Source organism: Tauraco erythrolophus, chromosome 4 (assembly GCF_009769465.1).
Source record: "Tauraco erythrolophus isolate bTauEry1 chromosome 4, bTauEry1.pri, whole genome shotgun sequence".
Classification (NCBI taxonomy): domain Eukaryota; kingdom Metazoa; phylum Chordata; class Aves; order Musophagiformes; family Musophagidae; genus Tauraco; species Tauraco erythrolophus.
Genome location: NC_141468.1, coordinates 3,166,138 through 3,185,866, shown reverse-complemented (window position 1 = coordinate 3,185,866; position 19,729 = coordinate 3,166,138). Strand labels below are relative to the sequence as shown.

Below are 19,729 nucleotides of genomic sequence, written 5' to 3'. Positions count from 1 at the left end.
TTTAAAAACAGAGATCACTGCCTTCACCAGGAGAGTTTGCAATGCAACAGGAAGAATTCAGAGGTGAACTCAGTGGGAGAAGACGGACACACTGCAATAGCAAGGTCCATCAGAAAAACTCTCCATCGCTGCCAAGGACATTGTGAGACTTGGAGTGACAGCACCCTGCAGAGCCACACTCAGCTGGAGATGTTTGGTTAGACAGATCCAATGTACTTTCCAGACACTGTCTCTGCTGAGAGGTTCTTGGCAAATGAGACCACCCTGCCACTCACAGCCAGGAGCTCAGCCAACCTGACACCTCCCTCTTCACAGCTTTGGCAGAGGCCTCTCTGCAGGAGGAGATCACTGGCAGCGAAGGCTGCAGGGAGGAAACTTCAAGATCAATAGTATCATTAAAAAGCCTACAGAAAACAAAGCCAATGAACTAATCGCCCAGTCCTGAGGACACCCAGATCCGGTGCTCCTTGCAAGACACTGGATAAGTCAGAACTGTAGAATAACAAAATGGTGAAATGAGGTCCCCTTTTGACCTGTAATATAGAAGCCCAAGAATGTGGATATAGACAAATTTGCTCAGCATCCTGGCCAGATAAGCCAAATGAGCAGTTTGGCTTATTTGTGCTCATTTGGCACAGTTGAGTTGACCCACACAGGACAAACGCTCAACCTCAGGGTCAACGTTTTTCCACAGTGAGCATACAAACTATAAAGTCCCCTGGAAATCTAACTTAGAGTGGACCCCGTGATGCTTACGGGGATCTGATTCCTCTCTAAGGGCAACGGAGATCATCACAAGTCTGAGGTTCAGGTCAGCAGTGGAAAGTTGGAAGTACTGACACAAGTGTCTGAGCCAGGTTGCTGGTCAGAGCCAAACTGCCTTAAGAAATGGAAACAAGAGGGTCATTGTCACCTAGACAAGAGCTGCTGGAGGGTTTGATTCAAAGTGCATCAGGGTAGACAGGTGCTTTTTTGGTGCAGTCAGCAGACTGCGGATCAGGAGGTTGAGGAGATCTGACCACTCTCTATCACTCTTTTCTTCCCTTGTCTTCCAAGAATTATTCTTAGTTAAACAAAGCCTCCCCCAGCAAGTCCCAGAAACGTTGCTGGAGGTACCTGGGTGACTCATTGACTCACCTGTCTCAGCCAGGGACTGGGACAGCATTTTGCATTTCTGCCATGTGTTACCACAGTCATTGAGGGAAGATGGTTGGGGGAAAAGTGGGGCTGGGAGGTGGCAAACATCAGCAGGTACTTACGTGTTGTGAAGAACACACCATCCACAGTGAGGGTCGCCTGAGCCCAAGCACTCGCTGCAGGTCTCGTACTGGCTACATGATTCCACGGGCACCCGAGTGAGCTGCAGGAGGAAAGGGGACAACCTGTCAGGATTTTCACCGGGCTCAGCAACGTCCATAATGACTCGATGGATGTACCACCCTCGTTGTTCTCTTCTCCTGGTGCCTCTCATGACAGAGGAACAACCCTATAGAGCTTGGCAGGCCTGGGGCAGACAAGGATGTGACTACAGATTGCTCCAGAGTTCAACCAGGTGCAACCTCTGTCCAGATCAGCACTCTACTTGGTGTAACCTCTGCTGAGATGAGCACCTTCCCTTTGGCCTTGCCTCTTCCCCATGGCCTTTCACACTTCATTGCTAGATGACCTCACTCTCACAGTTTCACAGGGAATCAGCAAGTCAGGCAGGCTGTGTGTAGCCTGTGGTGACCTGGTACCATGAGAGAGTTAAACAAGGTGTGATTTTCTGCAGCAAGTTAAACTCAGTGGATCTCAACGCTCTCCTACACTCTGGTTGCGGATCCTGTTGCTTTCTGGCTTCCTGTGAGAACTGAGGTCTCATGACATCTTTATCTCCGTCCCATGACCTCCCACACCACCACCAGTCACAGGAAAGCGTTAGCTCCACTCCCCGTTGCCCGTGCACCTTTTCAACCATCAGTTGTGCCATCCCCGGAGAAGTTGCTCCCAGCAGGAGAAGAACAAAGGCTACCAGCCTGGGTGTTGAATGAGCTTGCTGTCACCCTGACTTCGCAGCTCAGAAGACATTGGAGGGTGACCTGAAACACCCATCTACTTCCAAAACACTGCATTTTATTATCTTTTTTTTTTTTTTCACTTCTTCCTTTTTAATTAAAGTATTTCAGCCAGAGATTTCAAAGACAGAAGGGACTGCCTAACCTGACCCCCTGTCTAACGGACCAGAGCCTTTTCATTCCTATTAGGTTTTGTAAGCCCCTGACATCTTTTGAAGCCAAAGCATACAATTTGGGTCCAATGACCTGATAGTCTCTTTCCCATTGAACAAGCTTCAGAGAGCTTCTATAATATACAGTCAATTGCCAGTGCCTTCACCCCAGCTCATGTCAGCAGGGAGAGTTTATTCCTTCAGATGATATAGTGTGGTATTATCCTGATGAAACACCACTGAGAACTGCCAACGATAAACTGCAGAGCAGTTACTTGTGACAAATGACAATGACAATTTTTTTACTTGGTGCAACATTCAAGAGGGTTTGAGCTGTGAAGTGATAGATGAAGATTCATTCTGATTGTGTCTGTAGATGAACCAAGAACTGGCTTTTATGTATCAATACATATCAGGAAAAATTCCAGCTACTTATGAAGACCTTTTCTGTTTGTATCAGAAATTGTCTTCCTAACCTCTATACAGACACCCTGCATGGCTGTAGATAGTCTATGAGCAAAAGCCAAAAATCTGTATTTTTACCTCTAGCAGGCTGCAGCTTTAGAAAACTTCTAATAGAAATATGATTGCCATTGCACCATTGTCTGTGTCAAGTCACCCAAAGAAACCAACTGTGGCTACTGAAAGCTTTTGATGAAAAAGGGAGAATGTCAAAAAAAAAACCAACCACAAAAACATCTTTCTCAAATTGAATCTATTGCCATGAGCATAAGAGCACAATCAGGACAGACCACAAAGCAACGAAAATGGGAAGATCAAAACAGGGAGTGAGTCATTCAAACTTCTGTAAGTATCAAGAAGTTTCAAAGGTAAGATGGCTTGGCCACGAATGCAATTGTTACATCTTTCTTAAGCTTAAGGTCAAGAAAGTACCAACTGTTCATCAAATATAAATTGCATGTTCCAGAATTTCACCCAACTAGACTTACGTTGAACCCAATAGTCTGTGTTATATCCAACTTCCAAAAAGACATACAACTTTTTCAAGAAGACGTCAGGGGATGGACACCTTATAATTTCTTATGTCAGCCATTCCCACTTGTTATTTCCACCTGAGAAAAATTTATTGTGAGTTGTTTTTCCTTGATCACATCTGGCTTGACCATGTCTGCACTGCGAACATCAGAGTATTTCCAGAAGAGGCAGATAATTCTGTTTTGAAATACTGTAAATCTGTCATTCCTCAATCCAAATGCAATCCAGATGTAATCGCCACCTTGTAATTAAAAATTTGTGAACACAGTAGGGATTAGCTCTGCAGTTCCTACCCAGACTACCCCCAGTTTAACCTATGGTGCTGTTCAGTTTATCCCCATTAGCTGTAGATAGTTTTTCTGAACCTCAGTTTCTGAGCTAGTTTACATCTGTCTTATAGAAGTGAGCCTTGGTTGAGAAGTTTAGATCAGCACACGCACTCTTCCAACATCTAGTAACGTTGGGTTTGAATGTTCTGAGTCAAAATCCACTTGTGACTATGATCTATGTACAAGTAAGAAGTCCTAGAGGACTGAAATTTGCTATTTCTTCACAAATTGCTACAAAAAGGGTAGATAAAAAACGATCTCTGTAGGTTCTATTATTATTTTTATTTAATTAGCCATCAAACGATATCCAAGCTCCTTTCAGAGGCAGGAGGAACCTACTGGGAATTCAGATCTTCATCTTTGCAGAAATGCTTTCTTGTCAGTGTATTTTGGGTACTCGGTCTCTATAGGGTATAGTTTGTATGTTGTGTAGGAGCACACCTTGCTTGTGTCACTGTCCCAAAGAGCACAGCTTTGCAGTATGAGCTTGCACCAAGCTATATCCCACATCCTGTCAAGCACACCAAACTAGCAGGTGTCCTGTGTCACCATTCACAGTGCTAAGTGTTATTCCTGCTATATGAGACCTTTTATGAGTTCACCTCAAGTAGCTTTGTTGAGAGATTAATTAAAATTCTACCATGCTGATAAATGTCTTGGGCTGTAAGTGTCAGAACTTCTAATTAATAAAGAAAGAAGCTACAAAAAACAAAGGAGCTGTGACTGAAAGGAAAGCCACCCAGGGGTCATCAGCCAAAAAGAAAAAGAACATCAAGCAAATAAGGTACATCAGAGGTCTTATTTTCCTTTGGAACATAAACTGTAATTAATTCAGCTCAGCTTTCCAAGTTGAAAGTTTTGAGAACTGACCGTGCCCCCTGGGAGCAGTCAGCTTTTTATGCTGCCCCTATAAAATATCTGAAAAAGAAAAGTCCATGCAACCTCCCAATTACAGTGCCTTGCCATTATTCACGACAATGAAGAGACCAGGCAGCGCTGAAGGTTGAAATCTCCATTATAAACCAGACTGTGATCCCTCCTTCCACCCCTTCTCCATCCCTGGGAAGTCTGACAAACCTTTCAAGGACATTTCCCAACCTCATTGAGGCTCACTGTTGCTGGTCTTTCATTGGGGTGGAACTTGGAGTCAACATTTTGCAGCAAATATAACCAGGGTTTCAGCAGACAGAGGATTAACAAAAGCAAGGTGTCCTTCATTTTGGGCACTATCAGCCAGGTTAGAGTCATTTATATTCCTGCAGTGGTCACGGCTTAACTGGTATTTTGGCCTCGCTGTGCTAGAGCAATATATGGGTGTAAGAAGAGTCTGCTGTTGTTTTAAGGGCTTACATGTCATATGTGATGAAGCATATATCTCCATTTTATCAATAAAAGCTGAGGCTGAAAGTGAGGTCTCCTGCAGCTGAAGTAGGTGCTATCTAAATGTCTTTGAAGATGTAGGGTTAAGGCACCTGAGCAAGTCCATGCAAGAAATCCAGGAAAGAGTTGATTATTGAACATGAAGTTATTAAGTATTTATTAAGTTATTAGACTTTGGATTCATTGAAATATTGAAGAATTGAAAGTAAAGTTCCTATGGATCCCTGTCCACACACCTGACGGACGTCTAGGAGCTGCTGTGCTTCCAAGGCTCTGTCCATAGCAGACCAGAAGGATAGATGATCTCTGATCATCTCCGAGGTAGGCAGCATTTCCAGAGCACCCAGCCCACCACAGGATTTCCAAAATCATTGCTGTGCGGTGGAGGGTGTGAAAAACCCAGGAGCCTCATCACTAGCACCTTGCTTGATCAGGGGAGATCAAAGGGTCAGGATCTGTAACCCTCAGGCAGCTTCACCATCTTACTATCCCCTACTTACTGCTATTGAGAGTAAGATGCAATCCCAGAGCCGACGTTGGACAAGTGGTGAGTAAATCTGATGTCCTTCTCAAGGGCAGCAAGAAAATGATGAGCAGGTCCAGCTGCCGTAGGTGCAGCAGGATTTGAAAAGATGTCTCACTTCATCAACACATGCATTCACTGGTCCCCAAAGAAATCATTCATGAGTTTCTGGCTCACAAGGACATCTTGAAAAACCTGGCAAAATCTGTAAACTGCTGGACAGTTCAGAGTTCACCTGCTACATACAACTTCAGGGCTTTTCACACAACACTGGGGCCGTTCTCACCTCTGATCCAGCCTAAACTCCCAACTGCAGCTTCTTCAGCTCCCAACCTCACTTCCACCTATTTCTAGTATGAATGAGTTACAGAAAGTCATTTGAAACAAAATGATTGAGGTTTTTGGATCTGATAGACAGTAACAGCTAATCCTGTTAGAAATTTGGCTCCCGCTTCTGCCATTATATATTCACAAAAGCTCCTGCTATGTGCTCAGTCGTAATTTTCTGGCTCCCATTTTTGACTTTTTTATTTCAATATACATTACTTTTTTTTCCCCCTTAAACTGCCAACATTCTGGTCAAAACGTGAATCATTGCTCAATCTCTGCTGTTATAATTGGATGTTAATACAGTGGCAGGATTTATTCAGTCTGATGGACTAAGTTAATTTAAATGTACAAAAAGGCATCTTAAGTAGCCAATTTCCTTCCCACCAGTCAAAAGATACATTTCCAAAACACTGAGCTGTGACTCTGTCAAGCCATGTGGGTTCTGTGAATGCTGCTATCTTTCAAGGCTCAGCCAGCCCCGAAAAACTGCAGAAAGATTAAGAGAGGAGCTTATTTGATTTCAAAACCTTGAATAGAGGGTTCATGATAACACAGTTTATTAAATAGAGCATGGCAAAAAACACCTAAGAGACTACTGCTGGAACCAGATTCTGCACCCTTAACAGAGTCAGTGAAGATGTTCGGTCATCTGCATGGCATCCCAGGACGCCGATTTTAATTTGGCCTGAATTATGGACAAAGAGACCTTGAATTCCTCTGTCATGTTTGAGATCCTGTGCCTCATCCACTCGACCTACAAACTCAGCAAAAAGCAGGAATGCAGAAAAGCAAAGCCCAGGGAGCTGAAATGCGTCTTAGTTAGACTGGAAGGAAACAGGACTCGCACACATGTAGATGGCTGTAAAACTGGTGGGAGAGGAGATGCTCCTGTGGGGACAGACATGAGGATCTGGGTTTGATTCCAGCCTGCCACTCCAGCACAATAAATAAATAACTTGCCAGTCCCACTGGGACAAGGCATGTCATTTCTCATCAGACACCCCCAAGCTCTTCCTCTTCATTGTAGCACTCTTCCCAGTAAATCCAGGCTTATATACTTGGAAAACTGGAGGTTTTAATTAAGGAGAGTTAAATGGAAACAGCAGTAGCTGTCAGGGACAAATGACACAATAATTAAACTGGAGGTCAATGTCCCACTGCATGGCAAGCTAAATTACCTGTCCAAATAGACTTGTTCATAAAGGGCTTCCTACCTACAGCTGTGTATGTGCTGCTTCTCCTCCTCCTCTCCTCTTCGCTGCCCTGATCTCTCCTGCATGTCTTTGATGAGAGGTATCTTTGCTCTGGTGTTGCCAGAGAAAATTCCCAGCCAGCACCGCATGCTACTCACATGAACAGAGGTAAAGCAAGAAGAGATATGGAGAGATTTGATGCTCACAGTCTCTGTGGCAATAGATTCACAGAATCATAGAACCATTTGGGTTGGAAGGGACCTTAAAGATCATCTAGTTCCAACCCCTCTGCCATGGGCAGGGACACCCTCCACTACACCATGTTGCTCAAAGCCTCATCCAACCTGGCCTTGAGCACTTCCAGGGATGGGGCAGCCACAACTTCTCTGAGCAACCTGTTCCAGTGCCTCATCACTCTCGGTGTAAAAAAATTCTTCCCTAGATCTAATCTAAATCTCCCCTCTTTCAGTTTAAAACCATTGCCCCTTGTCTTATCACTATATACCTGACACTCACCAGAAGAAGGCTGCAGCCCTAAAGCAGGTTGTCACTTCTCCCACAGCCAGGAGGAAATTGCCTGCCTTTTGTAGGAAGGGCCTTAACTTCAAGGTAGCTGATTAATTGATTACAATTTCCACAATTCCTAGCAGCTACAATTCCTAGCAGCTGGATCAGCTGGATCCAAATATACCCTTGTAAAAAGCCCCTCTCCAGCTTTCCTGTAGGCCCTTTTAAGTACTGGAAGGCTGCTGTAAGATCACCCTGGAGCCTTCTCTTCTCCAGGCTGAACAGCCCCAACTCTCTCAGCCTGTCTTTAGAGGAGAGGTACCCCAGCTCTCGGATCATCTTTGTAGCCCTCCTCTGGACTTGCTTCAACATTCCCATTTCCTTCTTCAGTTGGGGCCCCAGAGCTGAACGCAGTACAATAGTCCCAGAAGCTTTTGGGATAAGGCTGAGAGATCTCAGTTCCCATCAGGTGCTCTCACAACGAGATCGCTATTGGTGCTCCTACTGCAGTGCAATTTTCTTTGCACTCCTTGCAGTGCAATTCTCTTGTACATGCCTCCCTTGGCACGATCCTGCTTTACAGATGGCTCAGAAAAGCCAGGTTAGGTGTCTTGTCTGTAGAACATGCTGGGCTTAATTTCTGATCCATCAAGCCTGTAAGTCTTGCAGCTTGAGGGGAACAACAGGTCTATCATGGGAGGTATGCAAAGCAAGGGTTTTGCCCTCCCACCAAAGTCTATCTTCAACATCAGAGTCTAAGTCTAAGCTAGAAACACAGGCTCTGTTGAAGGAGAGACCTTTTGCAGGGCAGGATTTGTCTGCTTTCTGTTTTAGATGTCTACCCAGGGATGAGATAAATCACACCCTGGATGTGCCTATGTCTATCGACTGAATATAAAGGAGTCTGGACAGCCAGGTCAGACGGAGACGTTTACAACGTACACGGTGAACAGTGGGTGAGGTGAATCCCACATCAATGCCATACTTAATTTTCCTCTATTCCTCTAATCTTGCCACTGCAAACAATCCCCAAACACGCTAAGCTCCCCCCTCTTCCTAACTGTAGCATCAGAAGAACCAGCCACAATACAAAATGCATTTTCTTTAACCACTGGGAGAGCGGTCGAGGAAATCCGCTGTGTTGCATAGCTAGAAGACTGTTCCAGGAACTCAAAGGAGCTTGTGTGATGACACGGACTGTGTTTGAACAAGTGCCTTTCACCATCTGCTCTGTAAATACAGCCCTCGTGCTTTGCTGCCTCCAAGCTTATTCCTGCTCTCTGTTCTGGCTTTATTTACAAAGGAAGAGACACTGAGATAACAAAGAATATCTCAGTCCTTTTCTTGAAGGCTTGGCGGCTTCCCAGGTTCGCCCTTCACAACTGCTCAGCCTACATCCTGCGCTGTCCCTTCTTCAAAGAAGTCTACCACGCTATAATGACTCTTCTGCCAAAAGCATCAATGAACGAGGAGAAGCCTCTCTCTCTACGAGTAAGGCTGGCAACCTGGAGTTTGAAGACCATGTGTCCAGAGGTTTCAGGGTTGAATCTCATTCAACTTTCCTCTGCATTCACTCTTGTTTTTTCCTTACCACGAATGAAAAACTCTTCCTCATTTGGGATAGGAACAATGCATTCCATCGTCACACCAATGTGCTCTCTGGACAAGGCAGGAAATTTATTAGGAATCCTCATCCCTTGTAAAAATCACAGTTCAGCAGCTCAGAGGTGCGAACGGAGTGTTGAGTGACTTTACCCAAGCCTGATGAAACCAACCACATTCTTACCCACCCCTCAAACCATCAGCTCTGGCCAACTTTCTCTGCCTGTAGTCTTCAATCTGTGTTTCTGCCTGCCAGGTCCAGGTAGGTTCAGATCCCCCCTGCTAAATCCTTATCCCTAAGTGTTTCAGTCTGTAAACTGTAAAACAAATGAGGTTTGGTGAAATGTTTGTATTCAAAAGCCTCCAAAACAGAGAGTCGCATGTCACAATTAACTCAGGGCCAGCCCAGGCTTAATGAGAGCCGGCGCCTGCGTGGTCACTGAAGCAGGGCTGCTGAGCAAGGCACAGATTGTTACCCAGGCTCTGTGAAGAGTATATATAGATTTAATTGGGATCTGTAACGGAATTTGTCACTGCAATGGGCTTCCTGAAAGTCCAACATCACTTGAAGGCTGCCGGTGGAGACGTGAACAGCTAAAGCACGCAGGGAGAAGTTAATAGTTGTTTCTAATGGTGATGGCTACTTTCTGGGTCACCTTGTTCCACAGGCTTTCCAGATGTTCCCATCTCATCCTCAGTTATGGAGGAACACCCTCCTGCAGATTCATTTACCTCAGCAGCCTCCTCAGGTAGCCTATCGTGTCTCCTTGTTGTCAACTTCTATTGATTTAATCCTATCACCACTCCAAATCTCACCTTTATACTCTCATCATCTCCCTGGGTTAAGATGTCTTCATCCCATGGCCTGGAGGATCTTTGCCTCAGTTCTGTGCCCAGCTACTCTCACTCCCTCTTGGATTTCTAGCTCCATCACTTGATAAGCCATGCGGTTCAGGAAGTATCCATCATGTTAATCTAACTCCCTTGTGCAGGATTCTGTGACCCCTACAAGTATTGTCAAGCTGTGGAAATCATGGCGGAGAGTTTAAAAAATGCCCTTTTCTTCAGTTGTGCTCGAACTTAAAATTACCTGTAGTAGCACGTAAAAACAACTGTAGTGGTTGGGATCAACACTCCACATATCCCAGTTCCTTGTCTTCAGCCATGGCCTTATGGCACTAAGGAAAGCTTAAGAACAGGGTGAGAACACATGATATGTCCCCAGTATCTGACCAGCCTTTGGCTATTTTCACTGGGGGAACTTCTGAGTCTTACGTGTCTCTATTCCATCGCCTGAACAGATCTTTCTTTAATTTTCCGGTTTCTCCCTGAAATCGTATTGACTTTTTGTGTCCACAGCATGCTTTGGCAGGGAGTTTCACAATTCCAGAGCCCACTGCTTGAAGGAATCACCTCCTCTGGCTTGTTCAGGACTGGCTTTTCAACAGTTTAATTTCATGCCCTGTAATTCTTGTATTTGCAGAGGTGGTGAACAGTCACTTCCTATCCATCCTCTTCTGCCATTCATAATTTCACCAGTCTAAACCAACCATACACCCCAGCTGACCTTTTCCCAGGCTGAGTTCCTGCTTCTTCAGTCATACCCCACATAGAAATAATTTCATACCTCTGGTCATCCTGGTTCCCTTTCTCTTTTGACCATTTGTTTACCCTTGTTCACCAAATGTTGGGCAAAAGGAGAGACTATCTGCTGGCCTAAGTCATCTTTTTAAGCCTTCTCTGCCTCTCTCCTCCCTGGGCTCTCAGACGCTGACCACATAGTCACATAGAATCATAGAATCATAGAATGGTTAGGGCTGGAAGGGACTTTCAAAGGTCATCTAGTCCAACCCCCCTGCAACAAACAGGGATATCTCCAACTAGATCAGGTTGCTCAGGGCCTCGTCCAACCTGGCCTTGAATGTCTCCAGGGATGGAGCATCCACCACCTCTCTGGGCAACATCCTATTAAGCTACTGCCTTTAACAGAGTGCCACCTCTCAGCTTGAGGCACATGACCATGCATATCCTTCAGGCTGCGAAAGAAAAACACATCAGCTTAAACTGTGATTAAGACTGCTTTATCCTGGGCTTAGAGAATGGCAGGTGACTCGTAAAGCTGCGTGCACTTGATTGCTTTCAGTGGTACTGAGCTCCTCAGAGGACACACTTCTCCTTGCCACAACAAGGGCCATGGATTTGGTTCCCAGATACCCTCAGATGTACGCCTGTCTTCAGTGTCTCTCCTCTCATCACCACCTCCTCTCCTTTTATAAGTCATTTTCCATGCGGTGCCGTCAAATCTCGGCTGACACAAGCTCCTCAGCTTGCCACAGGCAGCATCAATCGGAGCGATAACATCAGCTGAAGAGTTATGAGGTCACGCCAGTTAATCTGCAAACCAAAAACTTAAGATCTGAGGCAGGGCGACCCATAGAATCATAGAATCATAGAATGGTTAGGGCTGGAAAGGACCTTCAAAGGGCATCTAGTCCAACCCCCCTGCAAGGAACAGGGATATCTCCAACTAGATCAGGTTGCTCAGGGCCTCGTCCAACCTGGCCTTGAACGTCTCCAGGGATGGAGCGTCCACCACCTCTCTGGGCAATGGGCATGATCACCTTTGCTTGCAGTTGATCCTAACCTGCAGCAAACATAGGCTAACCCAACCTAGAGATGCAAAACTGGGACTTTCCAGGGCTATTACAACACCTCTGCCTCTCCGGAGCACTCACCACCAACAGCCTTCCTGAGTGTTTCTGTCAAGAGTTAACCAAGATCCAGGGAGAAAATGTGAAGCAGGCTCTTCTCCAGCCCTTAAATACATGTCTCAGTTTATTAAAGGAGAGAAAACCAGACAGAACTTACTGCTCAGCTGATGCCTGTGAAAGCTCAGAGCGCTCTCAAGGTTTGGGTGGTAATTAGCGCTGCCAAAAAGACAACAAGCAGGCAGAGATGCAGGCAACTATTTTGGGGCATATCTATTTGCCTTTAAATATCTCTGCTGTTTGTTTCAGCGGGGAATATGTGAGAAGTTCCTCGCAAAGCCCAGCTCCCTCTCTGCAGCACTTTAATTCACGGAGGGCTTGAAATGCAGAATTCCTACTGAGTGCAATGAGGGTTGCTCCATCCCAGCCCCCAGTGCCTATATTTCAACGGATGAAGGGCATAACCTAGTGCAGCAAGCACTACACATGTTTTCCCAGTTTTCTCAGACATCCATCTTGCCATAAAATGAAAGTTCAAGGACATTTAATTCAGGGATCATATAAATACATAGCATTTAAGGTCAGAAGGGACCTTTAGATCATCTCTTCTCACCTCCTATACATCACAGGCCACTAAATTTCTCCCGTCTATCCTTATACTGAACCAAATAATCTGATTTTAGCTAACGCATGTTGCCTAGGAAGACCTCCCATTTTGATGTGAAGATACCAAGAAACGGAGAATCCTCCGTTTCACGGGCAGTTTGTTCCAGTGGTTAATCACTCACACCATAAAAACCTTGCACATGCCTTACTTTTCATGCGAATTCATCAGGCTTTGGCTTCCAACCACTGATTCTTGCTCTGTTTCTCTTTAAACTTAAGAGCCCCTTTAGCCTGCTGTTTCCACTCCGCGAAGATGCTCAGACATGCTGATCAAGTCATTCCTCAATCCTCCTTCTGACAAATTAACAGTCTGGGATTCTTTCAATCCCTTTGAGGAAATCGTACCTACAAATATTTTTTGTGGGTCTTTAGTGCTCCTTTTCTTATTTTTCAGTGCTTTTTCACAAAAGGAGACTCCAGAGCTCTCTGCAGAGTATGACTACTGCTCACCCACTCTCTTGCACTCCTCCAAGGATGCAAGATGGTGTCAACCTGTTTCTACTACGGGCTCGACTCGGAGAAACCCTTTGCAAGGATGTAAAGAAATGACTCGCTCATCCATTTCAGTCACTGCTTTCTAGGACACATCTCCCACTTTCCAGCCTGACCTACATTCCTTCTTAGGAGACAGAGAAGTTTGTGTTTGCTTTGTTTGAGAGAGCCAAAGTCACCCAACCACTCTGCCCTTACCATTGCTAATGCTGAGCTAATCACTGCACCACTGAATATTTTATCCGCAGGATTTAATATCAACTTCCCGCTCATTCATGAAATTTTTCAATAGCTTTGGGCCCAATATCGATCCCTGGAGAATACTACGAGGAAAACCCTCAGGCCCTTTGAGAGCTGCCAAGTATTAAGCCATTTCAGAGATGACTTCATGTTATTTTTAGCTGGGTTTTTTTCGTTTTAATGGGAACAGGCTGTGGTATTGACTCAAGTGCTGTATGAAAAGGTAACGAAAGGGCATTCACACAATAAAACTTCGTTATTTCCTTAAAGAATGAATCACTTATTTCCCAAAAGAATGAAAAATGTCTTATTTTTCATAAAAAATATGCTACCCAGCTATCATTTGGCCCGATTCAGGAGTAAGCATCAGGAGCTTCAGACTTTTCCTGGGACTTTACTACTTAATATTACCCCTTCTAGCCACCATGAATCACTAAAACAAGGGTCTCACTGATGCACCTAAATTATGAATATATTCCCCAGGATATTTGAAGCAGGGCATTTCAGGTCTCAGGTGTGCAAAGTGACCCTCAGAGGGGCCCTGCACTATCCAGTGTGTGTATATTGTAGCTTTACACCCGGCTAAAACGTCTTGGTGAATAGCCCAAAGTTAGATAGGATTAATCTGGGCACTGGAAGCTTGTGGGAGTGTTAGGAGATGTGGTTCCTGAGGCTGAGATGATCACCAAAGTTGTGGTGGCCCGCAGGCACCACGGCGGTGCAGGAGCATTGATAGAGCTGGTTTTGCTGGCATTCAAAAGCATGCATGGGCCACCCATTCTCCTGGATGCTGGTGATGATAACTCTGAATTCAGGCCTTTGCATGGATCCCTAAGCTCATGCAGCAGCACACAAGGTGCTTCATTTCTCCAATCAGTGCCTCTTTCCCTTGCACTCATGTCATTTTTTCGTATTTTTCTCCAGCCAAAGCAGAAGGCTGACACTCCCACTGCACCTTTCTCTTTATGGAAAGACATACACGGCACCCAGATTTCTTGAGGAAAAACAGCTGGCATGAGGATCTGTAGAGAAACAGATCTTTTGTCCCTGTAGGTAACTGATTCAAACCTGATTTAAGGGCTTCAACACTCCCCGGTACCTCTCTGGTAGTGTATGAGACAGGGAGATCTCATTTCAGCTCCTTGTTCTCAGGCACTGAACTCACAAAAGCGGCTGCTGAGATGGAGCACAGCCCGAGGGGGCCAATGACCACGTCTGGAGGGGGGTGACAGTGTTGGACGACTGCAAGATGAACACTGCCAGCTGGCCCGTGCTTAAAGCACGGAGACCCATGGGACCCCACAAAGCCTTTGCCAACTCCATCCAGGTGGTTTCCAAACTGGCATCTTGAAAGAGAACAGGATTAACCCACTGAAGCACCTTAAAGGAGCCCTCCACCTCAAAGATCAGAGCCACACTTGCTCCACGTCTCTTATTACACCTGCCTCCCTTGTGGGCATCCCTTACAAAAGCCCACAATCTGATTTGGATCGGGGGATTTGCTCAGGTGCATTTCACAGTGCAAATCACACCGTGTTAAATAAAAAAAATAAAATAAAAGGAAAAGAATACCAATCCAAAAATACCCTTTTGTCCCTGGCCACAAAGATGAAGAGAGCCTCTTTTGGCACATGATGTAAGAAACGAGAACAAGGAGAGCCAAGCCTTCAGAGATCCCCTCTGAAATACAAGCCATGCCATGCAGCTCAAAAGACTCCTGCCCAACTCCAGCAGCTGGGACAGTGAAGCTCTCTTGCTCTCCAGACAGCCCCAGTGCCTCCCAGCAAGTGACCATGCCTCTTGGAAGGACTCTGCTGACCATCCTGGACCCTTTTATCCAGGTCTCACCCACATCCCAAAAAGAAGCCAGAGGCTTCAAAGAGTTTGGAGTCTCCTTGCAGAGCTCAGGGTATCTGACTTCCTCGTCTCAGTAGCAGCAGCAGTGACCTCCTCATTGCTCCTCTTTACTCTTCCTTTTCTCCAGCTAATGCAAACATATTGCAATACAGGTTATCCAGAGAAGTTGTGGCTGCCCCATCCCTGGAAGTGTTCAAGGTCAGGTTGGATGGGGCTCTGAGCAACCTGGTGTAGTGGAAGGTGTCCCAGCCCATGGCAGGGGGATTGAAACTAAGTGATCTTTGATGTTCCTTCCAACCCAAACCATTCTATGATTCTATGTGCACAAAAGGGCCGGCACTCTTCACCTGTGGTCCTAAGAGTTGTTCACGAAGGGGACGGGGAACAAAAAGTATCAAAGATTAGAAGATCAGGCACAGCACTGAAGCAGCTGTCCGAAGGTCAAGCACATTTATGCTTTTAGTGGTATGAGAATTGACACCAGTTTTATTAAAGCAACCTACCTAAATGCTGCTGTGGCCATGTATATCTTGATTTAAGAAAAGGTTGACCCTCTGATGGTCAAAGTGGAGTGAAGCTGAGGTAGCTGAAATCCCCTCTCCTGAGGTCTATGCACTGGTTTTTTCTTCCTTTCAGCCACAACAGGCTCAGAGCACCCACAGGATCAACAGAGGGGACAGGGAATTGATTAGGGTTTGATCACCCAGCATGATGCTCCTTCTCACACGTGCCAACACGTGCGTGTGCGCTCCCACGCACGCCTGGGAGCCAGCAACAGCATTTGCAAGCCCTGGTAGATTTGTACTGTACAAAAAGGGGCTGTGAGGAACATTTTTTTTATTTACAGGCTTCCATTTCACACTGATGAACCGTAAAATTGTAACTACAGCTTTTCTCAGTCTTTGACCGATCTATGATATCTGTCTGTCTGTCTCTTACCTATCCACATGCAGTGTGGTGGCAATAATGTACGTCCTGAAGGAACAATATCACCTCTGCTTCCCGAGGATTACAGCCTGCCTCTTCCAGAAACAGCAATCCCTGCCCCAGGTTTATTAACTGAACAGCAAGAGTTGAGAAAAACCCTCACCTGCACAATCAGGAGAGTGGTTTTCTCAGCACTGATGGAGAGCAGGAAATTAGGAACATATAATAAAACCGGAGGACAGCTGCGGATTGGTTTCAAATCTCACCAAAATAATAGGTGAGGAGGAAAGTTTCCTTCCAGTTGCCTGAGATTTTACCTGAGGAGAGCTGTATATCTCCTGGTTTAACTTCATGAGTTATAATATCACCTTTTTGGCTCATGCTTTAGAAAAACACAAGAGCTCATGCCCCTGTTCCTTTACCTTCTCTGAAGACATACAGATTTTAAAGGTATCTGTCTCAAGGCAGGTGAAGGACAAGTGATGTTTTGTACTTATTTTATTTCTTGTTTCAGCCATTGCTCCCAAATCAGCATCTCCAAACATCCTTCCCTTATTTATACCTTTGGAGACAGAAATAGCCAGTGAAGGAGGGAAATCCAGCTAGGTAGGAGCACAGCTGAAGTCCCTCTCTGGCCAGCTACCCATATCTGCACAAGTTAATCTCCAATTCACTTTATCTAACCAAAGCATCTCTGAAAGGGACATAAATAACATTTAAGGAGGGCCACGAAGATGATCCGAGGGCTGAAGCACCTCTCCCATGAAGACAGGCTGAGAGAGTTGCGGTTATTCAGCCTGGAGAACAGAAGGCTCCAGGGAGAACTTCTAGCAGCCTTCCAGTACCTGAAGGGGCTACAAGAAAGCTGAAGAGGGGCTTTTAACAAGGGCGTGTAGTGACAGGACAAGGGGCAATGACTTTAAACTGAAAGAGGGGAGATGTAGATTGGATATAAGGAAGAAATTCTTCACTCTGAGGGTGGTGAGGCACTGGACCAAGTTGCCCAGAGAAGTTGTGTCTGCCCCATCCCTGAAAGTGTTGAAAGTCAGGTTGGATGGGGCTCTGAGCAACGTGATGTGGTGGAAGGTGTCCCTGCCCATGGCAGGTGGGTTGACACTAGGTGATCTTTAAGATCCCTTCCAACCCAAACTATTCCATGATTCTATGATTTCTCTCCACTGCTTATGAAGGGAGCCCATATAGGAGATGGGATGAATCTGGAGCACATTTTTTTCCACGTGCACAGTAAGGGTTCGAGCATGTCTTCAGCTCAAAGGATGTTGCAAAGCTCCGGGACTACAGGGATCGCCTGGTGCTAAAGGTGGATGTTTAGAAAGGCATGTACTGAATCCCTGGAAACATTTAGCTCAGACAGTCTGTTTTCCTAAAAGATACACAGTCTTGCTGAGCTGAGGGCTCAGAGCAAACATCTCCCTGAGGAGTTCTGTGACCTGAGTTATGCAGATCGCATTAGACGATCACGCTGGTCTCTTTTGGCTTTCAATTCCATGAATTTAAATGTAGTGGCCAAATAGTTTCAATGATAATTGTCAGCCTGCGCTGAAAAGAGCTTAGCTAGGCAGATAGACCTTGTGTGAAGTTAAAACTTTTTATTACTGTTATTATTATTATTGCAGATGGGTTTCGTCTTGCTCAGCTTTAAACTGCATTTTCTCTATCAGGATATAGATTTCAGAAGACAAGTTGCCTGACCCAGTGACCAGGGCTATAATGGGACTGCTCCAGTAATTGCCGTATTTGCAAGACAAGTACGAATTGCTACGTCTAGATTAGCCACACAGACAGTGGAAACAAAGTTTATCATCACCCTAAATGTGTTTTGTTTTCTGCTGATGCATGAATGTTCCAGCATTTACTTTGCTTTGTTAGGGCCTCCTTTTCCATACACTTTTCCTGAGCTTTTATATCGGAGCTTTTGAGAACTATTAGCAGTATAGGTTTTTAAGATAATTCATAGAATCACAGAATCATAGAACGGTTTGGGTTGGAAGGGACCTCAAAGATCATCCAGTTCCAATCCCCCTGCCATGGGCAGGGACACCTTCCACTACACCAGGTTGCTCAAAGCCTCATCCAACCTGGCCTTGAACACTTCCAGGGATGGAGCATCTACAACTTCTCTGGGCAACCTGTTCCAGTGCCTCACCACCCTCACAGTGAAGCATTTCTTCCCTAGATCTAATCTAAATCTGCCCTCTTTCAGTTTAAAGCCATTGCCCCTTGTCCTGTCACTACATGCCCTTGTAAAAAGTCCCTCTCCAGCTTTCCTGTAGGCCCCTTTAAGTACTGGAAGGCTGCAATAAGATCACCCTGGAGCCTTCTCTTCTCCAGGTTGAACAGCCCCAACTCTCTCAGCCTGTCTCCAGAGCAGAGGTGCTCCAGCCCTCGGATCATCTTCGTGGCCTCCTCTGGACCCTCTCCAGCAGCTCCATGTCCTTCATGTGTTGGGGACTCCAGAGCTGAATGCAGTATTCCAGGTGGGGTCTCACAAGAGCAGAGGGGCAGAATCCCCTCCCTTGACCTGCTGGCCACACTTCTTTGGATGCAGCCCAGGACACGGTTGGCTTTCTGGGCTGCCAGCGCACGGTGTTGGCTCGTGTTGAGCTTCTCATCCACCAGCACTCCCAAGTCCTTCTCCTCTGTGCTGCTCTAAATCCATTCTCTGCCCAGCCTGTACTTGTGCTTGGGATTTCCCTGATCCATGTGCAGGACCTTGCACTTGGCCTTGTTAAATTCACAGTGAAATGACCATTCCAGTAACCTCAAGTGTTAGTGCATGAATCTGAATTTTCTGCTCTTTTGCAGCACATTACATACTTAGAGCATCTGTGATACTGGCAACACTGGGAAAGAGGAGGATGTTGATTGGTGGTGTAAGACATATTTACCAAGTTGAGATCAACTAATTGAATTCACATCTGATCAGAGCACGTAGTAGGGCTTAAAAAAGCCCCTGATCCTCTCCTACTGATTTGCTCCAAGATATTGGAGAGATGTCCTGGAAAACTGTGATATTTGTAAATAAAAGAAACTAAGGGGAATGTAAAAAGGAACATGTCAACAAGGTTTTGAACAGAGGACTGATCATCCAAACCCCCAGCCCTGATCGCCATCCTCAGAAGAAGTCCATACAACCGAAACCAAGTCACATCCTCACTGCTTGCCCTGCCCCAAGTGTGTTAACATGAACAGCACAAGAGGGATTCTCACCTGTGCTTCCAGCTATTACGGTGAGATCTGGAAGATGATGAAAGCCAAAGAATTTATGATCTTCTTTTTGCTATTTTGCAATTTTCTACCACTAATTCCTCAACTCACAAGAATCCTAAACATTCTTGTATAGAAAATTATGGAAAGGGGTTTTATATTTTAATACCCTGTAGTATCAGTGTGACTATCACTGGTAGTACCTACTGCTTGCTCTCTTCTGAATTCCCACATTTTAATTCAGAGTATCCCACTAAAATTCATCAAACTTGGGTTTTTTTGAATGAAAAATTAGATTGGCTCAACAGTTTCCCCCAAACATTGTCTGTTTTCTGCAGAAATCTTAGTCTTTTTGCAAAATAATCTCAATTATTAATTTTCCTATGACTTGTCACAGGTCTGATTTACTGGTCAGATCTCAGGTCTAATCTCAGTAAAATTCCATTTCAAGTGAGTATTTAGTCATAGTTTAATATTAGCTTCTCCATTTCCTTGGCTTTGTTTGTGATTTTTTTTTTCTTTTTCGTACAATTTGTCAAGCAGAA

General features: G+C 45.2%; 1 protein-coding gene across 1 annotated transcript in view; it reads right to left on the bottom strand.

Annotated features, from left to right (window-relative positions):
* PLXNA4 (plexin A4) overlaps nucleotides 1-19,729 on the bottom strand; it is a 451,603-nt gene that overhangs the window by 162,025 nt on the left and 269,849 nt on the right. Inside the window, exon 4 of the mRNA XM_086611134.1 lies at nucleotides 1,260-1,360. Coding sequence (XP_086467260.1) covers nucleotides 1,260-1,360 — 101 coding nt within the window. The remainder of the gene's footprint in view (nucleotides 1-1,259; nucleotides 1,361-19,729) is intronic.